Below are 22,361 nucleotides of genomic sequence, written 5' to 3' on the forward strand. Positions count from 1 at the left end.
TCTCTCACGTATAAACTCCAACGCAAAATTTGCTTTCACAAAATCTTTTATCGTAGCGTGTACAAGAATCTACATGTCATTCGATTATTTGAACACCAAAATGGTTAATCCAAACCAATTACGAGAAGTTAGAAAACACGAAAACACGAAAATGCATAATACTTATGAAATATTATCACTTGATATCTCGATCGAATGCAAGTTTGATGATCTTTTCTGATGATAAAAAATACAAATTTGTAAATAAAACTACTTTTGTACATGAGTTAGTACATATTAAGTTCACATTGGATCCAAGTTCTAATTAGACTTAGGTTCACCTGATGAACATTTTAGACTTTTGCATTCCTGATTCCATCTCGTTGTATTTATCTCTCATCACGTGATGAGTAAGAAATTAAAACCACAAGACAAATTCTTCCTCCATAGTCCTTATGATATGAGAAACTATGTTTAACGTATCAACTTTGGGACCAAGTGGGCCACGGATTGTTGATGGTTTTGGTTGAAGGATGACCAAGTTTTTAAGAACAAGATGCCAAAGAAAATGCTCCATTAGCGACCCTAATAAGCCTATAGGATGTCGTGGTTATCCCTAACTTTTGTTCGCGGAGTTTGCATGGGAATATATCCAGAATTCCAAACCATTGAACAGTTCCACTTAGATATAATTAAATTATTTCATGATGTGAAGCTTCCCATAATTTCCACTGGATAAAAAGATTGAAATTGTCTTTTATTAAGTTTAGATCTAGCTCGTGTCAATTCATGAATTGATGAGGAGTAGTAGCACTCCAAAAAGCTGTTTTTCTGTTTCTGCACACTCGTTTATTTGATACACGAATACAATGAAATAAAATATGAATAATCTTATTCACAAAATGAGTCACCAAAGTACAAAATTACACAAAAAGCACAATTACACATAAACAAAACAGATTGTTCAACTGTTTTAGTTTCAGGTACATCCTCACAAAATCTGTAGTTATCTAATCTCTCAACCAAAACCGAGAACGCCAAGTGGAATGCAGAAACATTAATCCGTATGAGCCTTCTTCTCGATACTTGACTTACTAAGCACGAGAGCGCCAACGACAATGAGCAGGGCACCTGCAAACCACTGTCAACAAGCCTTTCCATCAGATATGCAAATGAAATATGTCAAGCAAGGCTAAAGCCACATTTTCTCAATGTTCGTACTATGAACAATTATATGCAGGTGTAAAAACAATGTACAAGCAGCCGCAATTCTACGGCCTCTCCCAACAGAGAAATGAAATATTTGGTGAAGAAACTCCGTCGTCTATCACCATTCTGTGATTTTACCAGATAAGAAACACTAGCAGCCATATAACCCATGGCGCATTCAATTGTTTTATTTGAAAAGAACCAGTTGTTTTCGATTTCTTCGTTTACTGAAATAAATTTCGGTATCATTTGATCAATGACCACAGAGTTACAGGCCTACTAGTGAAGGCCAAACATTTCCCACCACTTTTCTGGCCCAAACACATACTACTAGGTGGCTTGTTTACTTACATGGCATGAGTACTGGAGTTATTCTGATTCGTCCCCACGTCAAGAAAAACATGGGTATTAGAATTATTCAAATTACCGACTTCTCCCTTTTATTTACTAACACGTGAAATAAAAGAAAATTGTGTATTAGTCCATAATCTAATACTTGAAAATCATAAATCATATCAAATACGACATGACTAATAGATCTCGTCATTTTCATGATCAACGACTTCTCCTTTTCAAATAAGTAAACATGTGGCATATGACAACAATGTCATCCATTCATTTTTTTTTTTTCATTTGCTCCACACATTTGTATTCAGTGAATGCATTACACAAGAAACTTGGCAAGAGTTAATAATTTTGAGCATTTTAGTCACGAAAACAAAGGATGAGTCTTGACGCAAAGAAAATGTTGTTTTCAAGTTATGGAAACAATCTATTTGCAAATAAGGGTAAGATTGCGTAGATAGACGTTGCTCATAAAGGTGTAGGCTTGGGGTCACCTTTTTTTAGTCAAGAAGTAAATGACTTAAACTTCATTAAGTTAACACAAAACGGAACAGAGACAAAGAATTTCCTTCTCAGATACGGGTTCTTGAAACAAAAAGTATCCAGCCAGACCAGAAGTGAGGAAGTTGGTAGCAAAGTTCGTCGCTGTAGCTTGCAGAGACGACAGATTTTTTAAGCTTTGCACAAAGCACCCCCACATTGTCACGTTGAATAATATCACGAAACAGTACTTTACAATCTGTGAAAATCCCCAAAAATTAATCACCTGAATTACTAAATCAAGAGATTCTAGGGGTTTTGAAGATGTAATCCAACGGTCTTAAATTCGTGAAATTGAATATCCGAAAGGCACCTGATTAGTGATGAGCTTCGCCGAAACGGCGGCGGAAGCGGCGCAGAGCCCGGCAGAGACTGCCCACGCGTAGCCCTTCTTGCTAGCCTCCATCGAACCCCCAAAGCTTCCAATTTTTCAAAGGAAGAAGGAATTGGGTCGAGATGATTTGAGTATGAACTGGGAACGATGTCGTTTTGCCTTCTAGTTATACAACTCGGCCGAGTTTTTCCTAGTCACGACTCGTTCACAAATCCAAGGAATATGGTTATATACAATTAGTATTATGAAATTAGGGGCTAGATTGGAAATGTATTTCTAATAAATGAAAGTGTTTTTAAATTAAATATTTTTGAATTTGAAAAGCACTTAAAATATTATTGGGATGTCATTAAGAATAGCGTGTTGCGCGTGGAAATTTCTTTTTTGACATGATAACATGCAAATTGGCATTTCATTGATCCTTGGTAGGCCTGAGGTCATTTACAAGTTATATTGTAGGTCTGTCAACAGAAGTTATCAGCTTCCAAGTGAGCATGTCGACTGATGTCAATACTCAATAACTTTTGACCGAGCATGATGACATATGCTAACATATGGCGAGTGAGCCTAACGAAAGAGCCCATAGCAATGCATACAAAGGTATGGGGCTAGCAGCTATTCTTATCAATGCCTACAAAGGTAACTCGTCGATCAGTTATAGAGCAACTTTCAAGAGCATTTTAGATTTTCAAACGGCAACACCCAACTCATCCGTAAGGAATTCTAAGCGGAACGAGCTGACCTACCTTGTTTCAAAATGGATTTGCCCCTGAGTGCAAACCAAAATATGCCTCAGTATTCTTTTTTGTTTTGGTAAACTAGAAAAAAAAATTGAGTAAAATTGGAGTTCTTCCCACATTTAACGGAGGGGTTCCACCCAGCACCAACCACATTGATCAGTGATAGTAACTACTGGAGCCACCGAGCTATATAATTGCTGTTCTGCACAGGTTTTAAATTCTGCAGGCCCGTATATAATTGAAAGGATTCTGAAAAGCTACATTCCCACAGTTAGTGCATTGGTCCCACTCAAGTCATGAATGAGGGACCAGGATTCTCTTCTGAGCTAAGGATAAGGATCCTCCTCATCAATTGGTGCGGGCCATTGGATGAAAATCAAACGGCTACAAACAGGAGGGTCCCTTTAAAGTTATAATAATTGTAGCCGTTGGATTTTCATCCAACGGCCCACATCCCTTGATGAGGAGGATCCTCATCCTTAGCTCAGGAGAGGATCCTTGTCCATGAACGAGGGTATCCAATGCGCTACACGCAATTGATAGAAGGGAGATTCTCCCATGCAATCCATACTTAATTTTACCGGTATCATTGTACTCAATTAAAAAAATAGGCATCTTTATTAAAGAAAAAGACTCGTCACGTATTCGAAAGAGGCACTAATCGTTCAAAATTAACAATCAACATTTTCTACTCGGCTGCACCATTTTCTAATTACCAATCTGTCCACATACAGTGCATCGTTCCATTGTTCCATTGACGATAGTCATTGACATTAGTTGAATATGATAAATTGTTAAAAACTCTTATTAAGGGGAGATGAAAGATTTGAAACTATTAAAATAATTTAGAAGAGTGCAGTTTCAAACCCAGAACGCATGGGCAGAAATCACACCCTATCCACTTGTGTGCAGAACTTGCAAAATAAACTCTTTGCAAGTACATAAAAACGCACTGGCGCCAAAAAATGTTCGATGGAAATTAATACAACTTTATTCATTAGATTAATTACAGCTTGTAATCTTTGGTAAGAAAAATCAAATACAAATTGGAAATTGCCACATAGTCCTAATTCTTTAAAATGACACAGAATTAATCAAACTGTTTGCTTTTGTAGTTTGATCTGTCTATGAACATTTTTATTTTTTCAACTCACAATTAATCTTCTTTTTTTCAAATAAAATACAAAGGAAGAGGAAACATAGTATACAAATTTAAATACCTTCATTTTATCACATAATTTGGACCCAGATGGCAGCACTTGGAATTTTTTGATGAACCACATACAGAAGATAATATCCTGAAGGTGCAAGATTACCGGAAGCCGGCGTAGTCACCTGAACTTGGTAGGCCGTTGTTCCTACCTTTTTAACGTTCTCCGCCGCAAGAACTAGCAGCCTCTGATTCATTGAGAACGAATGTGAATTAAATGAGGGCGCCACCATCGACACTGACACTGATTTTGTTGCTAGGTTTCCCTTCACCGAAAACTGAATGGATAGTTTCTTTCCGTAGTTGATCTTAGCTTGTGATATGGGCGCAACAATTTGCGGACGCAAGTTATTGTATTTAGCGTCCAAATAATCAGGACTAAATGCCTCTAATCGCAATTCAGTTGGGAAAAGCACGTTGGTGAACTCGTATTTGTCATGAGGGTTACTACCTCCAACTAGTACCCTACCATCGCGTAACAATATCGCGGTGGAATGGTACATCCGCGGTATGGTGGTAGGGTTTTGTTGTTCAAACCGTGATCCAATTGCGTTGTCAGGTCGGTACACAACCGGGTTGAGAACCGGATTGCGCCCTATTTCCCAACCTGCAGCTCCTGATGATGCACCGTTGATGAGTAGAACAGTGCCATCTGGAAGCAATAACATGTCACCCATGACTCTAGCTTGAGGCATAGTCTCCATAACCCACTGGGGTTTCGGGTTGTTTATTTTGATCCGAGCGCACGTGTTTAGAGCTTCCACAAAAGTACCCTGATTTGCCTTGACAAAAGACCCCTTTGGAGCTCCGCCGCAAACCAAAACCTCAGCCTCAACAGACGGAGCCGCCAAGTTTTTTAACGGCAGCAACACGGCTGAACCTGTGCTAGGGAAACACCTTGGGTCGCCGCCCGGTATTTGTGGATAGGTTTTGACGACATTGTTCTTTGCATAATCGAATAGAATAGCTCGATTATTCGCAAAGATAAATAAATTCCCATCCACGTTGAGGAAAACAAAAGGGTAAAGATTGTTTTCCTCGCCGGCGTCATCGGTCTGCACAAGGAAGGGCAAGCTGTAGACTTTGCTCGAAGACCCGGTCTTTGGATAAAGCTCGTAGTTGAATTGCTGCCTACCGCCGATGATGATCTGCCGTCCATTGGGCAAAATATGATCGGTAGCGTACCAACGGCGAGCGCCTAAGCCATTCTCAAACTCCTTCCAATCACAACCCGTGCAGGGCTCGAAAACCCTAACGTTGCGCTCTCCGTCGCCGTTACCCCCAGTTTGGATTAAGCGTCCACTGGGGGCTACAGCTCCGGAAGAGCACCAAACGTCGGATAAAACAGTGAGAGCGCGGACTGTGTTAGTTTTGACATCATACTCGGCTGAGTGGGCGGTGCAGTCGTTTCTAACGCATTCTCCGTTGGGTAAGGACAGGTTAGATTTGCCGAAATCTGTGCGGTCGAACATGACGACGCGGTCATTGCGCAGGAGCTGCATGTGCATGGCGGAAATGCCAACGGTTTGTTGCAAGAGCTGCCATTTGCCACCAGCGGCGTGGGTAAGAGAGAAATGAATTAAGAAGAGGATTAAGGAAAGAATGAGACAAATTGACTTCATTTTTTCTGTTTTTGAATCTCTTAATTTGTGCTTTAGCCCTGTGGGTTTGTCTCAACTCTCAACCTGCGCAGCTCTTTAAATACACGTACCATATGTATATTAGAAACGCTTGGGACCGACAGCAGGTGCCCGGTAAGTGAGAGGGACTGTAACTGTTGAGTTGGAGAACAATTCAATCTAATTAATCTGAGTTTACACAGTAGGATCCTGGATAAGCATGCTAGAGTTTAGGTGTGTGCTTTGAATCCTTCTTCTTTTCTTTTTTTATTCTTTTTTTTTTTTTTGTTACTGGTTTAGTCTTTCGTTGGTTGATGAATTTATTTCGTCTTTTTATTATACATATGTTTGGTAAATGTGGAAATATTCATTTTTTAATGTATATTTTGGTTGTTGTAATATTCTTTTTTAAGAGACAGAAGTTTGGGACAAAAATCTAAATCTTAATTTACTCATGAAGAGTGAACACTGTTTTTTCAATTCTAATTTCAACCTTTTTCATTTTGAACTTTTTTAGCTCGATGATGTCATTTTGGTTTGCATGAGGAATTTTTGTGTAGGAGAGATGGATTGTAGAGGGCAAACTTTGGCGCAACGAAAATGTTGCTATTTTGCGACCCAAAAGTCACTGATTCGAGTTGTAAAAACAGTCTCTTTACAAATGCAAGAATAAGACTGCGTACCATAGACATTTTCTCTCCCTCTGATTCTCGCAAAGTGGAAAATTTTATTAGCTTGGGGTTGCCTTTTATAGTGATGGATCGTATATTTGGCAGCTGCAGTTATTTAATGAAAAAGAGCAAGAATCTTCCGTCTGATTGAAGATTTAAGTTTTTGCTTGCAGGAGGTGAAATTCATTCATATTAATTTCACATTGTTGCATGAGCTATGTCATTGTTTAGCTAATTTGCAATATCTATAGATAATTATGCAGTTTCAAGCGAGATTAAATCTTATAATATCATGCAGGATGTTCACCTCCAAGATTTAGTCTGTACTTCCTCTTAAAAGTCCAATGAAGTCAACGTTTCCTTTGAGCAACAACACTCAAGCCTAATTCTACTAAGTGAAGTCGGCTGTATAATTTTAGAACGTTACTATGATCTTTCCAATGAGTTATTGAGTTATTTTGCCGTCTTCTTCTTCATGTGAAACTACTTTTGTACATGATGAGTTTGTACAAATTAAGTTCACATTGGATCCAAGTTCTAACTAGACTTAGGTTCACCTGATGAACATTTTAGACTTTTGCATTCCTGATTCTATCTCGTTGTATTTATCTCTCATCACGTGATGAGCAAGAAATTAAAACCGTAAGGAGGAAGAATCACCTCCAAGATTTAGTCTGTACTTCCTCTTAAAAGTCCAATAAAGTCAACGTTTACTTTGAGCAACAACACTCAAGCCTTATTCCACCAAGTGAAGTCGACTGTATAATTTTAGAATGTTACTGTGATTTTTCCAAGGAGTTATTGAGTTATTTTGCCGTCTTCTTCTTCATGTGAAACTACTTTTGTACATGAGTTTGTACAAATTAAGTTCACATTGGATCCAAGTTCTAACTAGACTTAGGTTCACCTGATGAACATTTTAGACTTTTGCATTCCTGATTCTATCTCGTTGTATTTATCTCTCATCACGTGATGAGCAAGAAATTAAAATTAAAACCGTAAGGAGGAAGAATCACCTCCAAGATTTAGTCTGTACTTCCTCTTAAAAGTCCAATAAAGTCAACGTTTACTTTGAACAACAACACTCAAGCCTTATTCCACCAAGTGAAGTCGGCTGTATAATTTTAGAATGTTACTGTGATTTTTCCAAGGAGTTATTGAGTTATTTTGCCGTCTTCTTCTTCATGTGAAACTACTTTTGTACATGAGTTTGTACAAATTAAGTTCACATTGGATCCAAGTTCTAACTAGACTTAGGTTCACCTGATGAACATTTTAGACTTTTGCATTCCTGATTCTATCTCGTTGTATTTATCTCTCATCACGTGATGAGTAAGAAATTAAAACCGTAAGGCAGATTCTTCCTCCATAGTCCTTACGAGATGAGAAACTGTGTTTAACGGATCAACTTTGGGATCACGGATTGGTGATAGTTTTGGTTGAAGGATGACCAAGTTTTTAAGAACAAGATGCCAAAGAAAATGCTCCATTAATAGCGACCCTAATAAGCCTATAGGATGTCGTGGTTATCCCTAACTTTTGTTCGTGGAGTTTGCATGGGAATATATCCAGAATTCCAAACCATTGAACAGTTCCACTTAGATATAATTAAATTATTTCTTGATGTGAAGCTTCCCATAATTTCCACTGGATAAAAAGATTGAAATTGTCTTTTATTAAGTTTAGATCTAGCTCGTGTCAATTCATGAATTGATGAGGAGTGGTAGCAGTCGGCTACAACCTTTCATGGTTCTGACCTTCCTTCCCCAAGAGATCGTTTGAAATATCAAATATTTTAAAATTTTAACCGTAAGATTTTTAGTAAAAAACATAACAATTAAAATATAACTGCCAAAATTCAAGGTATTTTATATTTTGAGAAATGCTAAGAATTTTCTCTTAAAAGTGAGAATCTTCATGAACATTCTATCACCTTACAGTTTAACGTTAATTCTCGTGTTAATATTATAAAACATTGTTCCAAAAATGAGGGGATAGAGAGTCCCACTTGTGATGAGAGATTTTCAGTGTGCAGTGAACACGGTCCGGTACACTACATGTAATAATATAATCAGTAAGACACTTGAAAGAAAATATCTAAAGCGATTATATTATTATACTTGATATATCGAACCGTGTTTCAGACACTAATAAATTTACGACTTATGAAAGAATTCCCACACCATTAAAAACATAGCAACATGGGAAAAAGTTGTATTCCCAAGCCCCCATAAAAGGCCACATCTTTACCTTCTTTTCCCTAACCCCAAAAACATTATATAAATAGATTACGTAATCAACTTTACAAAAGAAAAGTGAAAAGAGAAATAGCTGTAATAAACAAGAAAAGCTTACTCATCAGCCATGTAAAATGGGAGGGATGGCAATTGATTCTCATGTAACGGAGTGTCCTATCTCCCATGACTCCACCACCAAGTAGAATTGACTCATCATGGTTTGAAGAAGAATGATTGCTAAGATTTGCTTAGTTAAATTCACACCATAATTCTATAATCATCTCCTCTAGAGAGATTCTTAAGTCCTAAATCCACATCATAATCCTATAATCATTCTTAAGTTCGATCGCATATTTAGGGCACCAGACACAAGTGAGTGGGTTGTGGCCCAAAATACATGGGATAAGGTGGTTTGTGAGTAGGGTCAGACGATAAACGAGTGCACTTAAAAGTTTATTCTTTTATGAATTATAATTAAAATTGTAAGTGTAATTACGTGTATATCTTTTTATGCCTATTTCTCTTCTTGGTGATAAAAAGATATAAATCCGATTACTATTAAATTTCTCCCAACTCTCCGTTGGTTGGGAGATAATGGAATGAATGAAACAGTCTTTGTCCTTAAAAGCTGTAGCCCGAGCGGTGGCTATCAGAAACAGTGGCATAAGCATCATTCGTCATAATTCCAATCTTTTGCTAAAGCCTGAAGGAAACTTCACACTAGTCTGTCGGCAACACGTAATTCTGAGAATGGTCACCTTCAGCTTGACCTTCGGCACACAAATTTGCATTTTAGATAGTAAATCAATCTTACTATGTAGATGTAGGCCCATCAATTCCATCCAAACACCTATAAGAGCATTCATTAGGAATTTAAATTTTCTCCGAATTTCTATTCCGAAGTCAACAGACCTGAAAATTCGGATTACTCAATTAAAATTTAGCGGCCCCCGTTAGCCCATCCCCTAGGAGCCCCTTCCCTTCATGTTCAAGCTCATCCATACCTCGTCCCGTCTCATATGGAATAGCAATTGGCTCGTGTTTTCTTTTTTTCTTTTTTAAAAAAAATACTTGGCTCTTCATTTGTAAAGAATATTCGTTTGTGTCGACAAATTACGTGTCCTTTCTTTCCCTTGTGTTGGAATATGACCCATCCCCGTATTTGTTGTTTACCTAGTCCATAAACCCAAAATTGGAATGGAGTGCCCACAATTTTAAGCCCAAAATAAGAATGGAGTATTTATTTGGTTAATTTGTTCTATCCACGACGTTGGATTCTTCCGTCGAATCGAATCGAATCGAGATATCTGAAAAGTCGACCCTCAAAAGTAGCAACGCTAAATTTTTTTAGACTCAACTAAACGACCAAATCCCACAAGCCAGTTTGACATCCAGCTATAAACCTTTTACATATTCAACTTTGGTACACTCCTCACCACCTCAACCCTATTTCAACAGGATTTTCTAGTACGCTTCGGGGTATTCTATATTTCGGGGGTTTTAGATGTTAGATCTTTGGTTAAAGATACAATGGTCAAAATCCAACGTTTAAAAATCTACGAGTATAGAATATCCGTATCACTAACACCACAAGAGATGAAGCATAGATTGACAAGAGTTTTCCCACTTTAATTTGAACAAAAGTGCTGTTTGACTAACACCAAAGAAGAATATAATTAACAAACAGAACCACTAAACCAAAATGCAAATTTTACATCAATCTAGAACAGAGAAGAAGTTCAACCTGCCCTTGGGAATAGACTAAATTGACTTCTTTCTTTCTTTCCTGTCAAATCACTTTGGTTTGGTTTTTTTTTCATTTTTTCTAGTTAAATTTATACCACACTTTGCTATTCTTGAAGTTGTGTGGAAAAGCCATAATGTTGAAAGGTATTCTGGTTAGACTGCGGCATGCGGTTATCTTTATTTCAACAGAACATAAAAACCAAATAATCCAAACTCATTCTAGTTTTCTAAGTCCTATCAGATTACTTGTTCGGTTGTTCCTATTTGTAACAATCATGAGATATGCACAATCACATAGAAAGTTCCCAAACATTCAATAGGTATAAGTGTAACGATGTTGGTATAGAACTCAATGTGAGCACAACAAACTGTCTCAAACTCAAATGAACAGCACTAGAAAACACAGAAGATGAGCTTATTGTTGGAAAGACCAAAGACTAGCAACAGATCTAATGATATGCAAGAATTTAGACTGATTCTTTGATTCATGCGTTCAACTGTGTCAAGAGAACAAATAACAAGTTCCCTGAAGAGAAGGCCAAGTATACAAACATACCCATCATGAGTTATCCCTCAAGGGAAAAGTCTTTTCCTATCAGGCAATCAGGTGCAAACGTGAAACCATCATTGACCACCACCACGAGTTTGCAACCTCCTCCTCTCCAGCTCAAGCTAAAACAAAAATCAAATATATTAGCAAAGGAACACAGTGTGCTCGTGCCTATGTTTCCCTTACGAAAAATAAATCTAAAGTGGTATTTTTCAAGTATCTTACCACTTTCTTCACCCGCTCATTGGCAGCAGGAGTTCCTCCACTGACAGACTCGGGAGTATATGGACTGCTTACACGGACCTCATTCATCACAACTATGACAGTCTTGTCCCAGCGCACTGGAAGCCTGATCATCACCATCATCAATGGCACTCAGTGATCATCATCATCATCAACGGCACTCAGTCCACAAAATGTAAATTTCCAAACTTGTAAAATATAAACTTCCTACCAAACCAAGGACTGATCTACATTGCAACTAATGCTAAAATATTACAATTTGCATCCGTTCTCATGCAAGACTCATAATCATTCAAACGTTCTCTAAACAAATGAAAATGACATAAAAATGATCATCCTCAGACGTCCTGACCGAAAACCTCATAAATTCCTAATCTTTAAGCTACTCAAAAGTCCAATTCTTATTAGAAACTCCAATACAATCAGCTTCATGCAACAACATTTACACACTACAGTCAAATGGGTTATTTTGGCTGATATCATGATGCAGAAACAGCAATCCTCATAATTTTAGTTGCAACTTAAATCAGCAAGAACTGAGTAAAAACAACTCACGTCTTAGACAAGGCATCGAAAATGTTCTGCGCCTGGCCAGTGACCCCAACGCCGATCCTCTCCGACTCTGCCTCCGCTTGTCTGCAACCCAACACAAAACCCAACACTTCAGCGATCATCACTCAAAGACATTTCCCAATTGGGTCATCAAATCAATTACCTAATCGCCAATTCCTCCCTGGCTCGCAGACTATTGAGATCAAGGAAACACTTTTTGATATCAAGTGGGTCTTCCGCCTGACCCAAGTACGACAGCTCCTTTATATAGTTCGCCTTCAGCAGCCGTATGTTCCGCCGCGCGCCGCCTTTCGAACCCTCTTTTGATCCCAAAAGTTAAAGAAAAATTGCAAGAAAGATCACATTTTTTCTAGGGTTTTAAGAAAAATTGAAACGAAATTACTGACTGAATTGATAAATTGCGAACGGTGAAAGGATATGAATGACGACGATGTTGGAGGGGCGATCGAAGGTGATGACTTGGCCTTGGAAGTCGTCGCTTAGCGTGGTCTTGACGGAGACCAAGCACCCGATGGCCAACTTCTCCGTGACGCTGCCATCCATGGCCATGCCTTATTTTTCCCCAAATTGGAGTTCTGATTTTGTGATACAGAAGCCCTAGTTAATTTCGTTGCTCCTAATATTTTGGCGGGCTCCTGAACCAAGGTGGGCTTGCACTTGGCCCAAATATTTGTGATCCAATTAAAAACTTTAGCTTTACAGTGGGTCTTCGCACACATTTTATCTATGGACACCAAGTCACCAACCAATTTTTCTTATTTCAACGAACATTTTATCCAATGTTAAATTTACCAAAATACTCAACTAAAAATTGGTTTTAAGAAATTTTTTTACCTTTATTAGAGAGATAATACAAATGAAGGTAGTAGATGACGAAAGTCCATCCTAACCACTAGCCCTACTCGAATTCGTTCATGTCTTTTATTGGATAAATGATACTTTTGTGAAGCAATAGATTTTGGGTCATTTACATTCTACTTAGGACTTTAAATGACAAGCATATTAACAATTATGTAATCGAAGTGTTGTTACTATCAGTAATTGTATATATAAATGATATGTTGGTAACATATATTGATATTGGATGGTTTGACATGCTACAGAATCCGACCAACTAGCGCAAGATATTTCAGTATTAAATTTCTTGGAACTGGATTCTCATTTCTTGTACTTCATTTCTACTTGTTTATCAAGAAACCAGCAAAAAAAAAACATAGAGCTATCAATAACCCTTTGCTTTGGTTCCTTCGACGGTGCTTTAAAGCAAAATATGTCTTGTCACTCTCTCATCTTCTTCACCTCGGTATCACTCTGCAACAGTGGTCCTTCTCCTTCACGATACAAAACTGGGAGGCAGGCAAGCAAGCAAAGCTCTTTTCTCTCTCTCCCTTTTTTTTCAATTTCTTTTATATACATTTCATCAGACCGTACGTGGAATCGAATACAGGAGAAGGGTTTTTGTCGGATGAGACGTCATTGATAGCGGATTTTCAGAAAGAAGCTCAGGTTTAATTCAAATATAATTATTAATATTGAGAATAACTCAACTCTATATAAATACATGTCAAAATATCTAGCATATCAGACATTGAACTTACACTCTCAACGGTTCGTTGAACATAAGTTTCTTTTCCATACCAAAAAAAAAACAATAAAAAAAAAAAAAAGGATATGCCCCCACATCCCCCATCACTTTGACATTTTGCCCTAATCGTGGGTCATCTGAGCTGGCCACCACTCCATACATCCGGGCATGGCGTTCAATGTTTGACATAATTCAATTCATTGCACATAGATTCGGTTTAAAAAAAAAAAAATTCATAGCTCATAGACTAGAATATTTTGGATAAAAAAAAAGACGAAAATATTTATTTCCAGACTTAATTGGTAGTATTTCTTTGGGTTCTTTAGAAAAAGACCATTGAAACTTCTATTTTCCAAACAAAAACCCACATAATATTAAACATCCAAATAAAACCCAAATTTCAAATAGAGTACCATGTAGACAAATATGTAACCAATTATTATCACATATTTACAACTTATGCCACAAAACTCTAATTATGTCAATAAATATTATTACTCACCCTAATTATGATTAGCAATTAACCCCATATGGAAATTTTACCTTTCTTGTATGATAAATATTAGGAATATATATATAAATTTAGCCATGTTCATAAACAATTATGGGCACATTTTTCGTATGGAAAAAAAAATCCTTTGTACAATTAGTTATTTTGCATCAAATAATAATATTATTTGATAAAAACAACAAAGAACCAATTAATATTCTTTTGTGTTGTAGGTAAATTATTTTACCTAGATTATTACATACATTAGGCATTTTTTGTTTGTTATCATATATGCTTGTTAAAAATAATTTATCAATATTTATATGTAAAATATAAGAAAATTAATTTTGAATCAAATAGCATTTATTTTGTAGGTAAATTAAAATAGTAGTTCCATTATTTTGGTAAAGTTAAATAGTGCCTAAATTATTTCGTAAAAATTAAACCAAGACAAATTATCTCCATTAAAATAAAACGGTACATATTCAACAAAATAAATAAAAAATAAAACAATAGATACATTATTTTCTTATAAGATTAAACAATAGGTAAATTATATTGTAGGTACATTATGTTTGTAATATAAAAAAAAAATTGAAATTCATAAACAAAAAGTAGTAGATATTTTATTTTTTAATCAAATTTCCTTTATTTGTAGGTGAATTATTTTCATGTATTATTATGTATATTGGGCACATTTTACTACTAATATATATATGTGTGCAATAATTTACCTATATTATTATATAAAATATGGATGAATTTATTTTGAATCAAATAACATTTTTTATTTTATAAGTTTTTTTTTTTTTTTGAGTTGAAACGATAGCAATTTTATTAATGTCAAGAAGACGACATACAATCATCCAAGAGGGTACCCTGGAGTAAATTATTTTGCATGTATCATTACATATACAGGGCAAATTTATTACTAATACACATGTCCAAATAATTTACCTATATTTTTTAAATATAGGTAAATTATTTTATAGTGCTCTTTCATATTTTCATTTGGTAAGAAAATGACAAGATTAAATTAAAATTATCTAATTTTATGCAAATTTTAAAAACAATTACGAAATCTTAAGGAAAGTATAACATTATTAGTTATTTTTTGCCTTAACAGACAATTTGTTTTGATATATTAATGCAATGATTTTAAACATTAATACATTTTTTTTTCATTAATCTCTCTCTTCAAATCTGCATGCATAGAATTAAATGTCTACATCAAAACTGTAATTAGGGGTATTTTAGGCATCTGAAAAATGCAAAATGTGTAAAGGCAAACAAAATTAATGAATTTGCTTATGTGGAGTCTAGTCATCGGGTTTTATTCAAATAAAAAGACTATGTTGGGTTTTATGTAAAGAAATTTAAGTTTCAAGGGCTAAAATTATATTTTCAGTATTTCTTTTTGAATTTTCTACGTACCTTAAAAAATCAGTTCAAATTATTGCTGTACTTTTTTGCAGCTTCCGTGATTCTGAATTCTGTCGATACAACGTTTTTCATTTACTTATTTGTATCATGGTTTGGTTCGGGCCATTCGGGTTTACTGCGGCACTGCCAGCACAACGTGCATGGCTGTATGTTTGTTTTTCCATGTTTATAAAACTAGGGTTTCACTGACCAATATATATAAAATTAGGGTTTTAAAATTCGATGCTATTTCGGAGTATGAAATATATATTTGTAATGATTAGATTTTAATTTTTGTGTTCTATATATTAATATATATGGTTGACTAGCTGGCCAATCAAATCACACATGCTTAGCTAGATAGCTCCTGCAAGTGCTCCATATCAAGATGCACGGACCGATCTTGCTAGAGCTCATTAGTTTAGTGGGAGTTTTTTTAATCATAAATTTCCAAATCAGAGGACTCCATGCTGAAAAATTATGACTTGAGGGAAGAGGAAACTTCGCTCTCGAGTGAGTGAAAGGAAGTCCAATTCGGCGGTGTGAGCCATCGCAATGATGCTATAACGTGTTCTTAATTACTAATTGTTTTTTAATTACTACTTGTTTTCTAATATAGTGCTTAGATTGAGTGTCACTTCAACTAATATTGTAGAACTATGCTGTTACTCTCATGTATAAGATGTTCTCAAAACTTTTTTTTAATTAACATCTGCCGCTCATAATTTGAACTCAGAGATTATTTTATAGTATATGCAGATTGAACGTCATTAAACTAAATCTTCATCAAAAGATATTGCGGAACTTATGGTATTTTATGTGTGTCCCTTTCCTGGATTGCATCTGAATCATTGCTACTAATTTTTTTCACTACAAATTGTCAATAAGGCGAGCCGTAGCATAACTAATAAGAAAATCAATGGTTATTTGTTTCACTACAGTTTAATGGCTCGTTGGAGAAGTGTTTTTAAACGATTGAAAACGCTTTTAAAGAAAATATTTTTGGATTCAAAAGCACTTAAAGTATTTCTTACAAGAAACACATAAATAGTGCTGTGAACACGGAAAATTCCTGAAACGAAAGAGACAAGAACAACGCGCACAAACAAATATTTGTATTTGATGATGATTTTGGGTTACAATCTCTCTTAAATTTGATCATCTGATTCGATCTCCGTAAGGTGTGTATTTGTGGATGTGTGATTGATCCAAAGGGCCGTTGGGCTTGATCTAAGGATGAACGTTCTTCAAGGGCCGTGGACTTGATCTTGAAGGTGGATTTGAGCAGATCTTCAAAGGGACTTTTGGGCTTGATCTTTGAAGAACAGTGACGAACGGATCTCCAAGGGCTTTTGGGCTTGATCTTGAAGAACAGTGATGAACGGATCTTCAAGGGCTTTTGGGCTTGATCTTGAAGAACGGTGATGAACGGATCTTCAAGGGCTTTTGGGCTTGATCTTGAAGAACGATTGGATGTGTGGATTTGTCGACGTTGTTGATCAAAAGGGCCGTTGGGGCCTGATCTTGGATGAACGGATGATGAACGATGGTGCTTTCTTCAAGGGCCGTCGGGGCTTGATCTTGGAAGAACGATGAACGAAGAACGAAGAACACTTTCTTCAAGGGCCGTCGGGGCTTGATCTTGAATTGGTGGATGATTGTTGATCCAAAGGGCCGTTGGGGCTTGATCTTGGAAGAACGATGAACGAAGAACGAAGAAGGCTTTCTTGATTCTTCGGGAACCTGGATGCTTGAGAGCTTCGGAGTTTCAGAGCTTCAGAGCTTCAAGGTGTAATATGAATTGGTTCCTCCTAAATGAATGAAATGGGCTTGTATTTATAGAATTTATCAAGGCCTAATTTTGAATATAATATCCCAGATGAAATAAGTCGTTTCTGCCAGGTGTTGACACGTGTCCTATTTGATGACTTTTCCAACTCATTTCAATTTTCGTTGAGTCACACGCTACGTGTAAAATTTATGTAATACATGAGCGTTGACACTTTGATTTATCGGTCAACATTTATTTACCGAAATTTCGATGTCTACAAATGCCCCCACTTCAAGGCACGTCGTATACATGTGCTTGTCACGTGTAGGAGATGCGTTTTGAAGTCATTTACTGTAGATGTCGATCCAAGGGCCGTCGAGGCTTGATCTTGAATTGGGCTCGAGATTTCTTCAAGGGCCGTTGATGCTTGATCTTGAATTGGGCTTGAGATTTCTTCAAGGGCCGTTGAGGCTTGTTCTTGAACTTTCGTTTGAAATTTCTTCAAGGGCCGTCGAGGCTTGATCTTGAAGGTTGAAATTAGACCACAAGGAGCTTCATGTGGTAGATGATCTTTGGCTTTGGTAGTGGGTGAATCGGCACATACTTTTGTTGCGCTTGTTGACTTTCCACAGCTTTGATCTTGAACCGGGTTGGAGGATTTTCTGGATTCCTCCAATTGTTGATTTTCCACAGCTTATTCTTGAACTAGGTTTTGATTCAAGGGTGGTAGACACTTAATCTTGAATCGGACTTTATGATTTCCTCAAGGGCCGTCGAGGCTTGATCTTGAATTTGGCCGGAAACTTCTTCAAGGGCCGTTGGCTTGATTCTTGAAGGTTGACTCGAACATATTGCAAGCAGGCACGAAGTGAAGGTGACGACCTGTTGCTTTGTTCAATCTTTCTAATTCACACCTGAGCAGTTTGGTCAGCGGTATGATCTTCAAGATTGATGGGCTCTTCTTCCAGTTGGTGACTTGATCTTTAAGGATTTGATTCAAGGGTGGTGAATCGGCACGTGCAGCCCACAACGCCTAGTAAGTCGACCCAAGAATTTGAGGGTCAAAACGAGTTCACCGTCCTCAGGCAGATGCGACATCTTCTCGAGTTCTTCATCTCAGACTCTTTCTGCTGAGTTGACTGTGCATGCTGCATTCTTCTCTGCTTGTTTCTTCAGGCAGATGTGGCAGCTTCTTGAGTTCCTCAGTTCGGACTCCTTCTGCTGAGTTGACCGTGCAGACCGCATTCTTCTCTGCTTGTTCCTTCTGCACGTTGTCTCCACATGCTGCAAGGTATCATTTTCACTTGCCTTATCTGTTCTCGAGGTAGATGTGGCAGCTTCTTTGGAAGTACAGCAGCAGTGGGAGACGAGTACTCGAGAGCAGTGCTAGGTAGGCAATCAGGGAAGGGTTCCAAGCAGTCGGTTCCTTACCCGAGTTTGAGTGGAGGTTCCGGCATATTGTTTTCTTTATCCTTGTCTTTGTAGGTAAGAACAAGGACAAAGGAAAGGACAGGGAGAACGCATGATATGAGATACTCTTGCTTTCTACCCTGGTGATATGAGATACTTTTGCTTTGGAGTCATTGGCTTGCAGAGGTACCCCAAGGAATAAGGAACATTGAATGACTCGAGAGGCTTCGTTGGGAAAGCATTTTTTGAGATGAAGAAAGGCTCTGTATGTCTGCCTTGCTATGGAAGGCGAAGGTAGACAATTATAGGAAGTTCTTTGATACCTGTAGAGGTACTATTCTTTCACTCGTGTCGGCAACCAACGCGTGATTGATCTATATGGCTTCACGTGCTTTCTTCTTTATCAGAAATCTTCGACAAATTGTCCGTAATTTCCGCCAAGCTGAGTGTGCATGTGATAGGTGTTGACGCGGCTGAAAAAGACTGGCGCCTCTTCGATAACTGGGATCGGCGCTTCGACAAATTACCCGTGATTTCCGCAAAGCTGAGTTTGTGTGTGATGGGTGCTGGCGTGGCTGAAAAAGACTGGCGCCTCTTCGATATCTGGGATCGGCGCTTCGGCAAATTGCCCATGATTTTCGCAAAGCTGAGTTTGCGTGTGACGGGTGCCGACGCGTCTGGAAAAGCAAGATGCTTCTCCGATTTCTGAGCTTGCCTCTTCGATTTTTGAATGGCCTCTTCGAATTCTGAGCTCGCCTCTTCGATCTCTGAAATCCCGTCGAGTGCTGATTTTTTATAGAGGCACGCTGTTCGTTTCAAAGCACACTTGAATTTTACTTGTGAAAACTCCCTTCTTGCACTTCTAAGATCTTGATTCGTCCGACCTCTTCTTTCTTCAACACTTTGAAAATGTCAGGACCCCCCGATCGTCATTTTGATTTGAACCTTGGTGAAGAGGCAGTCCCGCCTTCTCCCGACAACATATGGCGCCCATCATTCATATCCCCTACTGGTCCTCTTACCGTTGGGGATTCGGTGATGAAGAATTATATGACCGCTGCGGTGGTGGCCCGGAACCTTGTCACTCCCAAAGATAGTAGACTACTTTCCAAGCGGTATGATGAGTTGACTGTTAAGGAGTATCTGGCTCTTAGTGTGCAGTGTGCGGGTTCTGTGTCCAACATGGCCCAACGCCTATTTGCTCGAACCCGTCAAGTTGAATCGTTGGCGGCTGAAGTGATGAGTCTCAAACAGGAGATTAGAGGGCTCAAGCATGAGAATAAACAGTTGCACAAGCTCGCACACGACTATGCCACAAACATGAAGAGGAAAATTGACCAAATGCAGGAATCTGATGGTCAGATTTTACTTGATTATCGGAGGTTTGTGGGTTTGTTCCAACAACATTTGCCTTCGTCTTCTGGGGCTGTACCGCGTAATGAAGCTCCTCATGATCAACCTCCGGCTCCTCTTCTTCCTGGAGTTCCACCGAGTGGTGTGACTTCAAACAGTCAACCTCCGACGTCTCTTTTTCCTAGAGCTCCACCGAGTACTGAGACACCACCTGAGCAATAAAGACTCCCTCCCGTTTGTTTGCACATTTGTAAATTTTTTTTTTTTTTTTGTATGTAGAATGCAATTTTATGTAAAATTTCCAGAAAAAATAAATAAAATGGACTTTTATTTCTCTTAATGCTTTTTTTTCTATATATATATATATATATATATATATATATATTATACACACATACATATATACATACATACATATATATATACACACATACATATATACATACATACATATATATATATATATATATATTTTCACGTGGAGTGATCCACCATCCCAAAACCCATTTTCCCTTTGTTGTTGTTTTTTTGCATGGTGCTAGCCACCAAGAATCCACCTTCTCCCTTTTTTTATTTTTTATTTTTTTATTTTTTATTTTTTATTTTTTTTAATTTTATATTTTTTTTAATTTAATTTTTTTTTATTATTTTTTTCGTCTGCTTTCACATGGTGCTTGATCCACCATTCCCTTTTTTTTCACGTGGTGCCAGATGCACCACCACCTCCTTTTTTTTTTTTTTTTTTTTAATTATATTTTATTATTTTTTTTCTGTATAAATTTGGACGATGGGTAGAGGAATTTGCAGGGAGCGGAGCAAGGAGGACGGAGAAGATGGTGCTTCGAGCTTCACGACCAGCTAGTCGTTTGACGGCGGTCGTTGAAGTCGTTGGCAGCTGCGAGGCAAGAGACGGAGCCTTTGGTGGTACCATCACCGTCAGAATCTTCAGAAGTGACGGCGTTGACGGGGACGAGGTTTTGGAACTGAAAGAACGCACGGCGAGGAAATGACCGGGGCAGGTGAACCCAGATCTGAAATCGACAAGTTGTCACTCAATACGGTTCGGAGACGACGTCGAGCCACCTGATTCGAAATCGCTGCCGCGAGCAAGAGTGTCATCGGAGTGACGGTGTTGTGACGACGGAAGCGCTGTGCAGCAACGTCGTAGGCCTTCGCATCCGTTCAGTTTCTTCTGGAAGACTGACGGAGACGACGGTTGAGAGTGGTGGTTGCGGCGTGTGCATCCATCACTGCTATTGCTGGTGTTTGTATGAACGTGTTGTTTCGACTTAATGTCACGTGTTCCACAACCAACTTGATTTATTGGTCGACGACACCCTGCGGAAGATGAGGATTGTGCTTGACTTGAAGTACCAAAACAAGGACTTACATTGGTTCGTTTTCTTGAATCACTTGTTGTGTTGACGGAACTGCCGCTGCAATTTTTTACCAGCATCCATTCTTAACTTTGCAATTTCCATCATTTCCATGCTTTGTCGATATCACTTAAGCCACAACTGTCTCGATTTCTCGGTTATTGACCACTTGTGGAAGATGAGGACTGTGTTTGGCCTGATCTTTCATGGATTATCACACCATTTTTAGGCTTTTGACTACTAATGCAGCCAGATTTAATTGATCTCGAAGTGAAGCTCAATGAACCATTTGGATGGCATTCCAATTTTCACGGAGTTCTTGTACTCGAGTGCACACATAGCGACGGTGAACCAATGTTCTTGCACCTGATGCTACAACACTTGGTAGTGTTTCTGCTGGCGTGGTAATTACTTCATCCGCGATACTGGTAGAACTGTCACGGACAACTGGAAGTGCAAAGTGGTTTGGAATTCTAGGGATTCTTGGGAGATACCTATTAGCCGCCGAGCTATGACCATATGATTCTTGTTCAATGTCAAAGGCCGATATATTTGGGTCTGATGGTCCTAAAAGATATTCATCGTCAGAATCAAAACTAGAATCAACGTTGTCATCGTGTTCTCCTCTAATAGTAGTGCAGTCAAGGCAGAACCAATCACCTTCGGGCACAGTATTACCCAGTCCAACACAGTACGTATGAGCAGCTGAATCGCAAATATCGCAGAGCAACAGAAGATATTCATCTGCCATGCCGGGGCACACTTGACACGAAGCTTCTTCGTGACGAAGAACTTGCCCAGCCATGTTGCTAGATGGATGGTGAGCATGATCACAAGCAGGAATCTTGCCGACTCGCTCGCGGGCAAAGACGCCGTCTCTCGGCGGCCGGCGAATGGTGGTGAATCTGCGGCGGCATAGTGGGCAGTGCGACTCCTTCTTCGTCGAGCAACAGCGGTC

At 38.2% G+C, this 22,361-nt stretch overlaps 2 protein-coding genes and 2 pseudogenes across 2 annotated transcripts; all 4 read right to left on the reverse strand.

Moving 5' to 3' along the window:
* Positions 1–849: 849 nt before the first annotated feature.
* Positions 850–2,646, reverse strand: LOC126597008 (uncharacterized; annotated as a pseudogene).
* A 1,469-nt stretch (positions 2,647–4,115) lies between these two features.
* On the reverse strand, positions 4,116–6,041 carry LOC126596322 (aldehyde oxidase GLOX1-like). The gene has a single exon (XM_050262873.1). The coding sequence runs from the start codon at positions 5,977–5,979 to the stop codon at positions 4,378–4,380; it is 1,602 nt and encodes a 533-aa protein (XP_050118830.1). The 5' UTR covers positions 5,980–6,041; the 3' UTR covers positions 4,116–4,377.
* Positions 6,042–10,953: 4,912 nt separating this feature from the next.
* Positions 10,954–12,583, reverse strand: LOC126596335 (uncharacterized). Its single transcript, XM_050262886.1, has 5 exons — positions 12,415–12,583; positions 12,139–12,297; positions 11,979–12,059; positions 11,406–11,529; positions 10,954–11,302 (listed from the first exon to the last, which is right to left on the reverse strand). The coding sequence occupies exons 1-5, from the start codon at positions 12,543–12,545 to the stop codon at positions 11,255–11,257; spliced, it is 543 nt and encodes a 180-aa protein (XP_050118843.1). The 5' UTR covers positions 12,546–12,583; the 3' UTR covers positions 10,954–11,254.
* Positions 12,584–21,075: 8,492 nt separating this feature from the next.
* Positions 21,076–21,922, reverse strand: LOC126596798 (uncharacterized; annotated as a pseudogene).
* Positions 21,923–22,361: the final 439 nt, after the last annotated feature.

This window comes from Malus sylvestris, chromosome 13 (assembly GCF_916048215.2).
Source record: "Malus sylvestris chromosome 13, drMalSylv7.2, whole genome shotgun sequence".
Lineage (NCBI taxonomy): Eukaryota > Viridiplantae > Streptophyta > Magnoliopsida > Rosales > Rosaceae > Malus > Malus sylvestris.

Bases quoted from the DNA above. Each gene is read 5' to 3' on its own strand.
- LOC126596335 (XM_050262886.1), bottom strand. From the start codon at position 12,545: ATGGCCATGGATGGCAGCGTCACGGAGAAGTTGGCCATCGGGTGCTTG. The intron at 12,298-12,414 runs TATCCTTTCACC...TTTGGGATCAAA, and splicing joins TCCAACATCGTCGTCATTCA to AGAGGGTTCGAAAGGCGGCG. The intron at 11,303-11,405 runs GTAAGATACTTG...TTTTTGTTTTAG, and splicing joins ATGAGCGGGTGAAGAAAGTG to CTTGAGCTGGAGAGGAGGAG.
- LOC126596322 (XM_050262873.1), bottom strand. From the start codon at position 5,979: ATGAAGTCAATTTGTCTCATTCTTTCCTTAATCCTCTTCTTAATTCAT.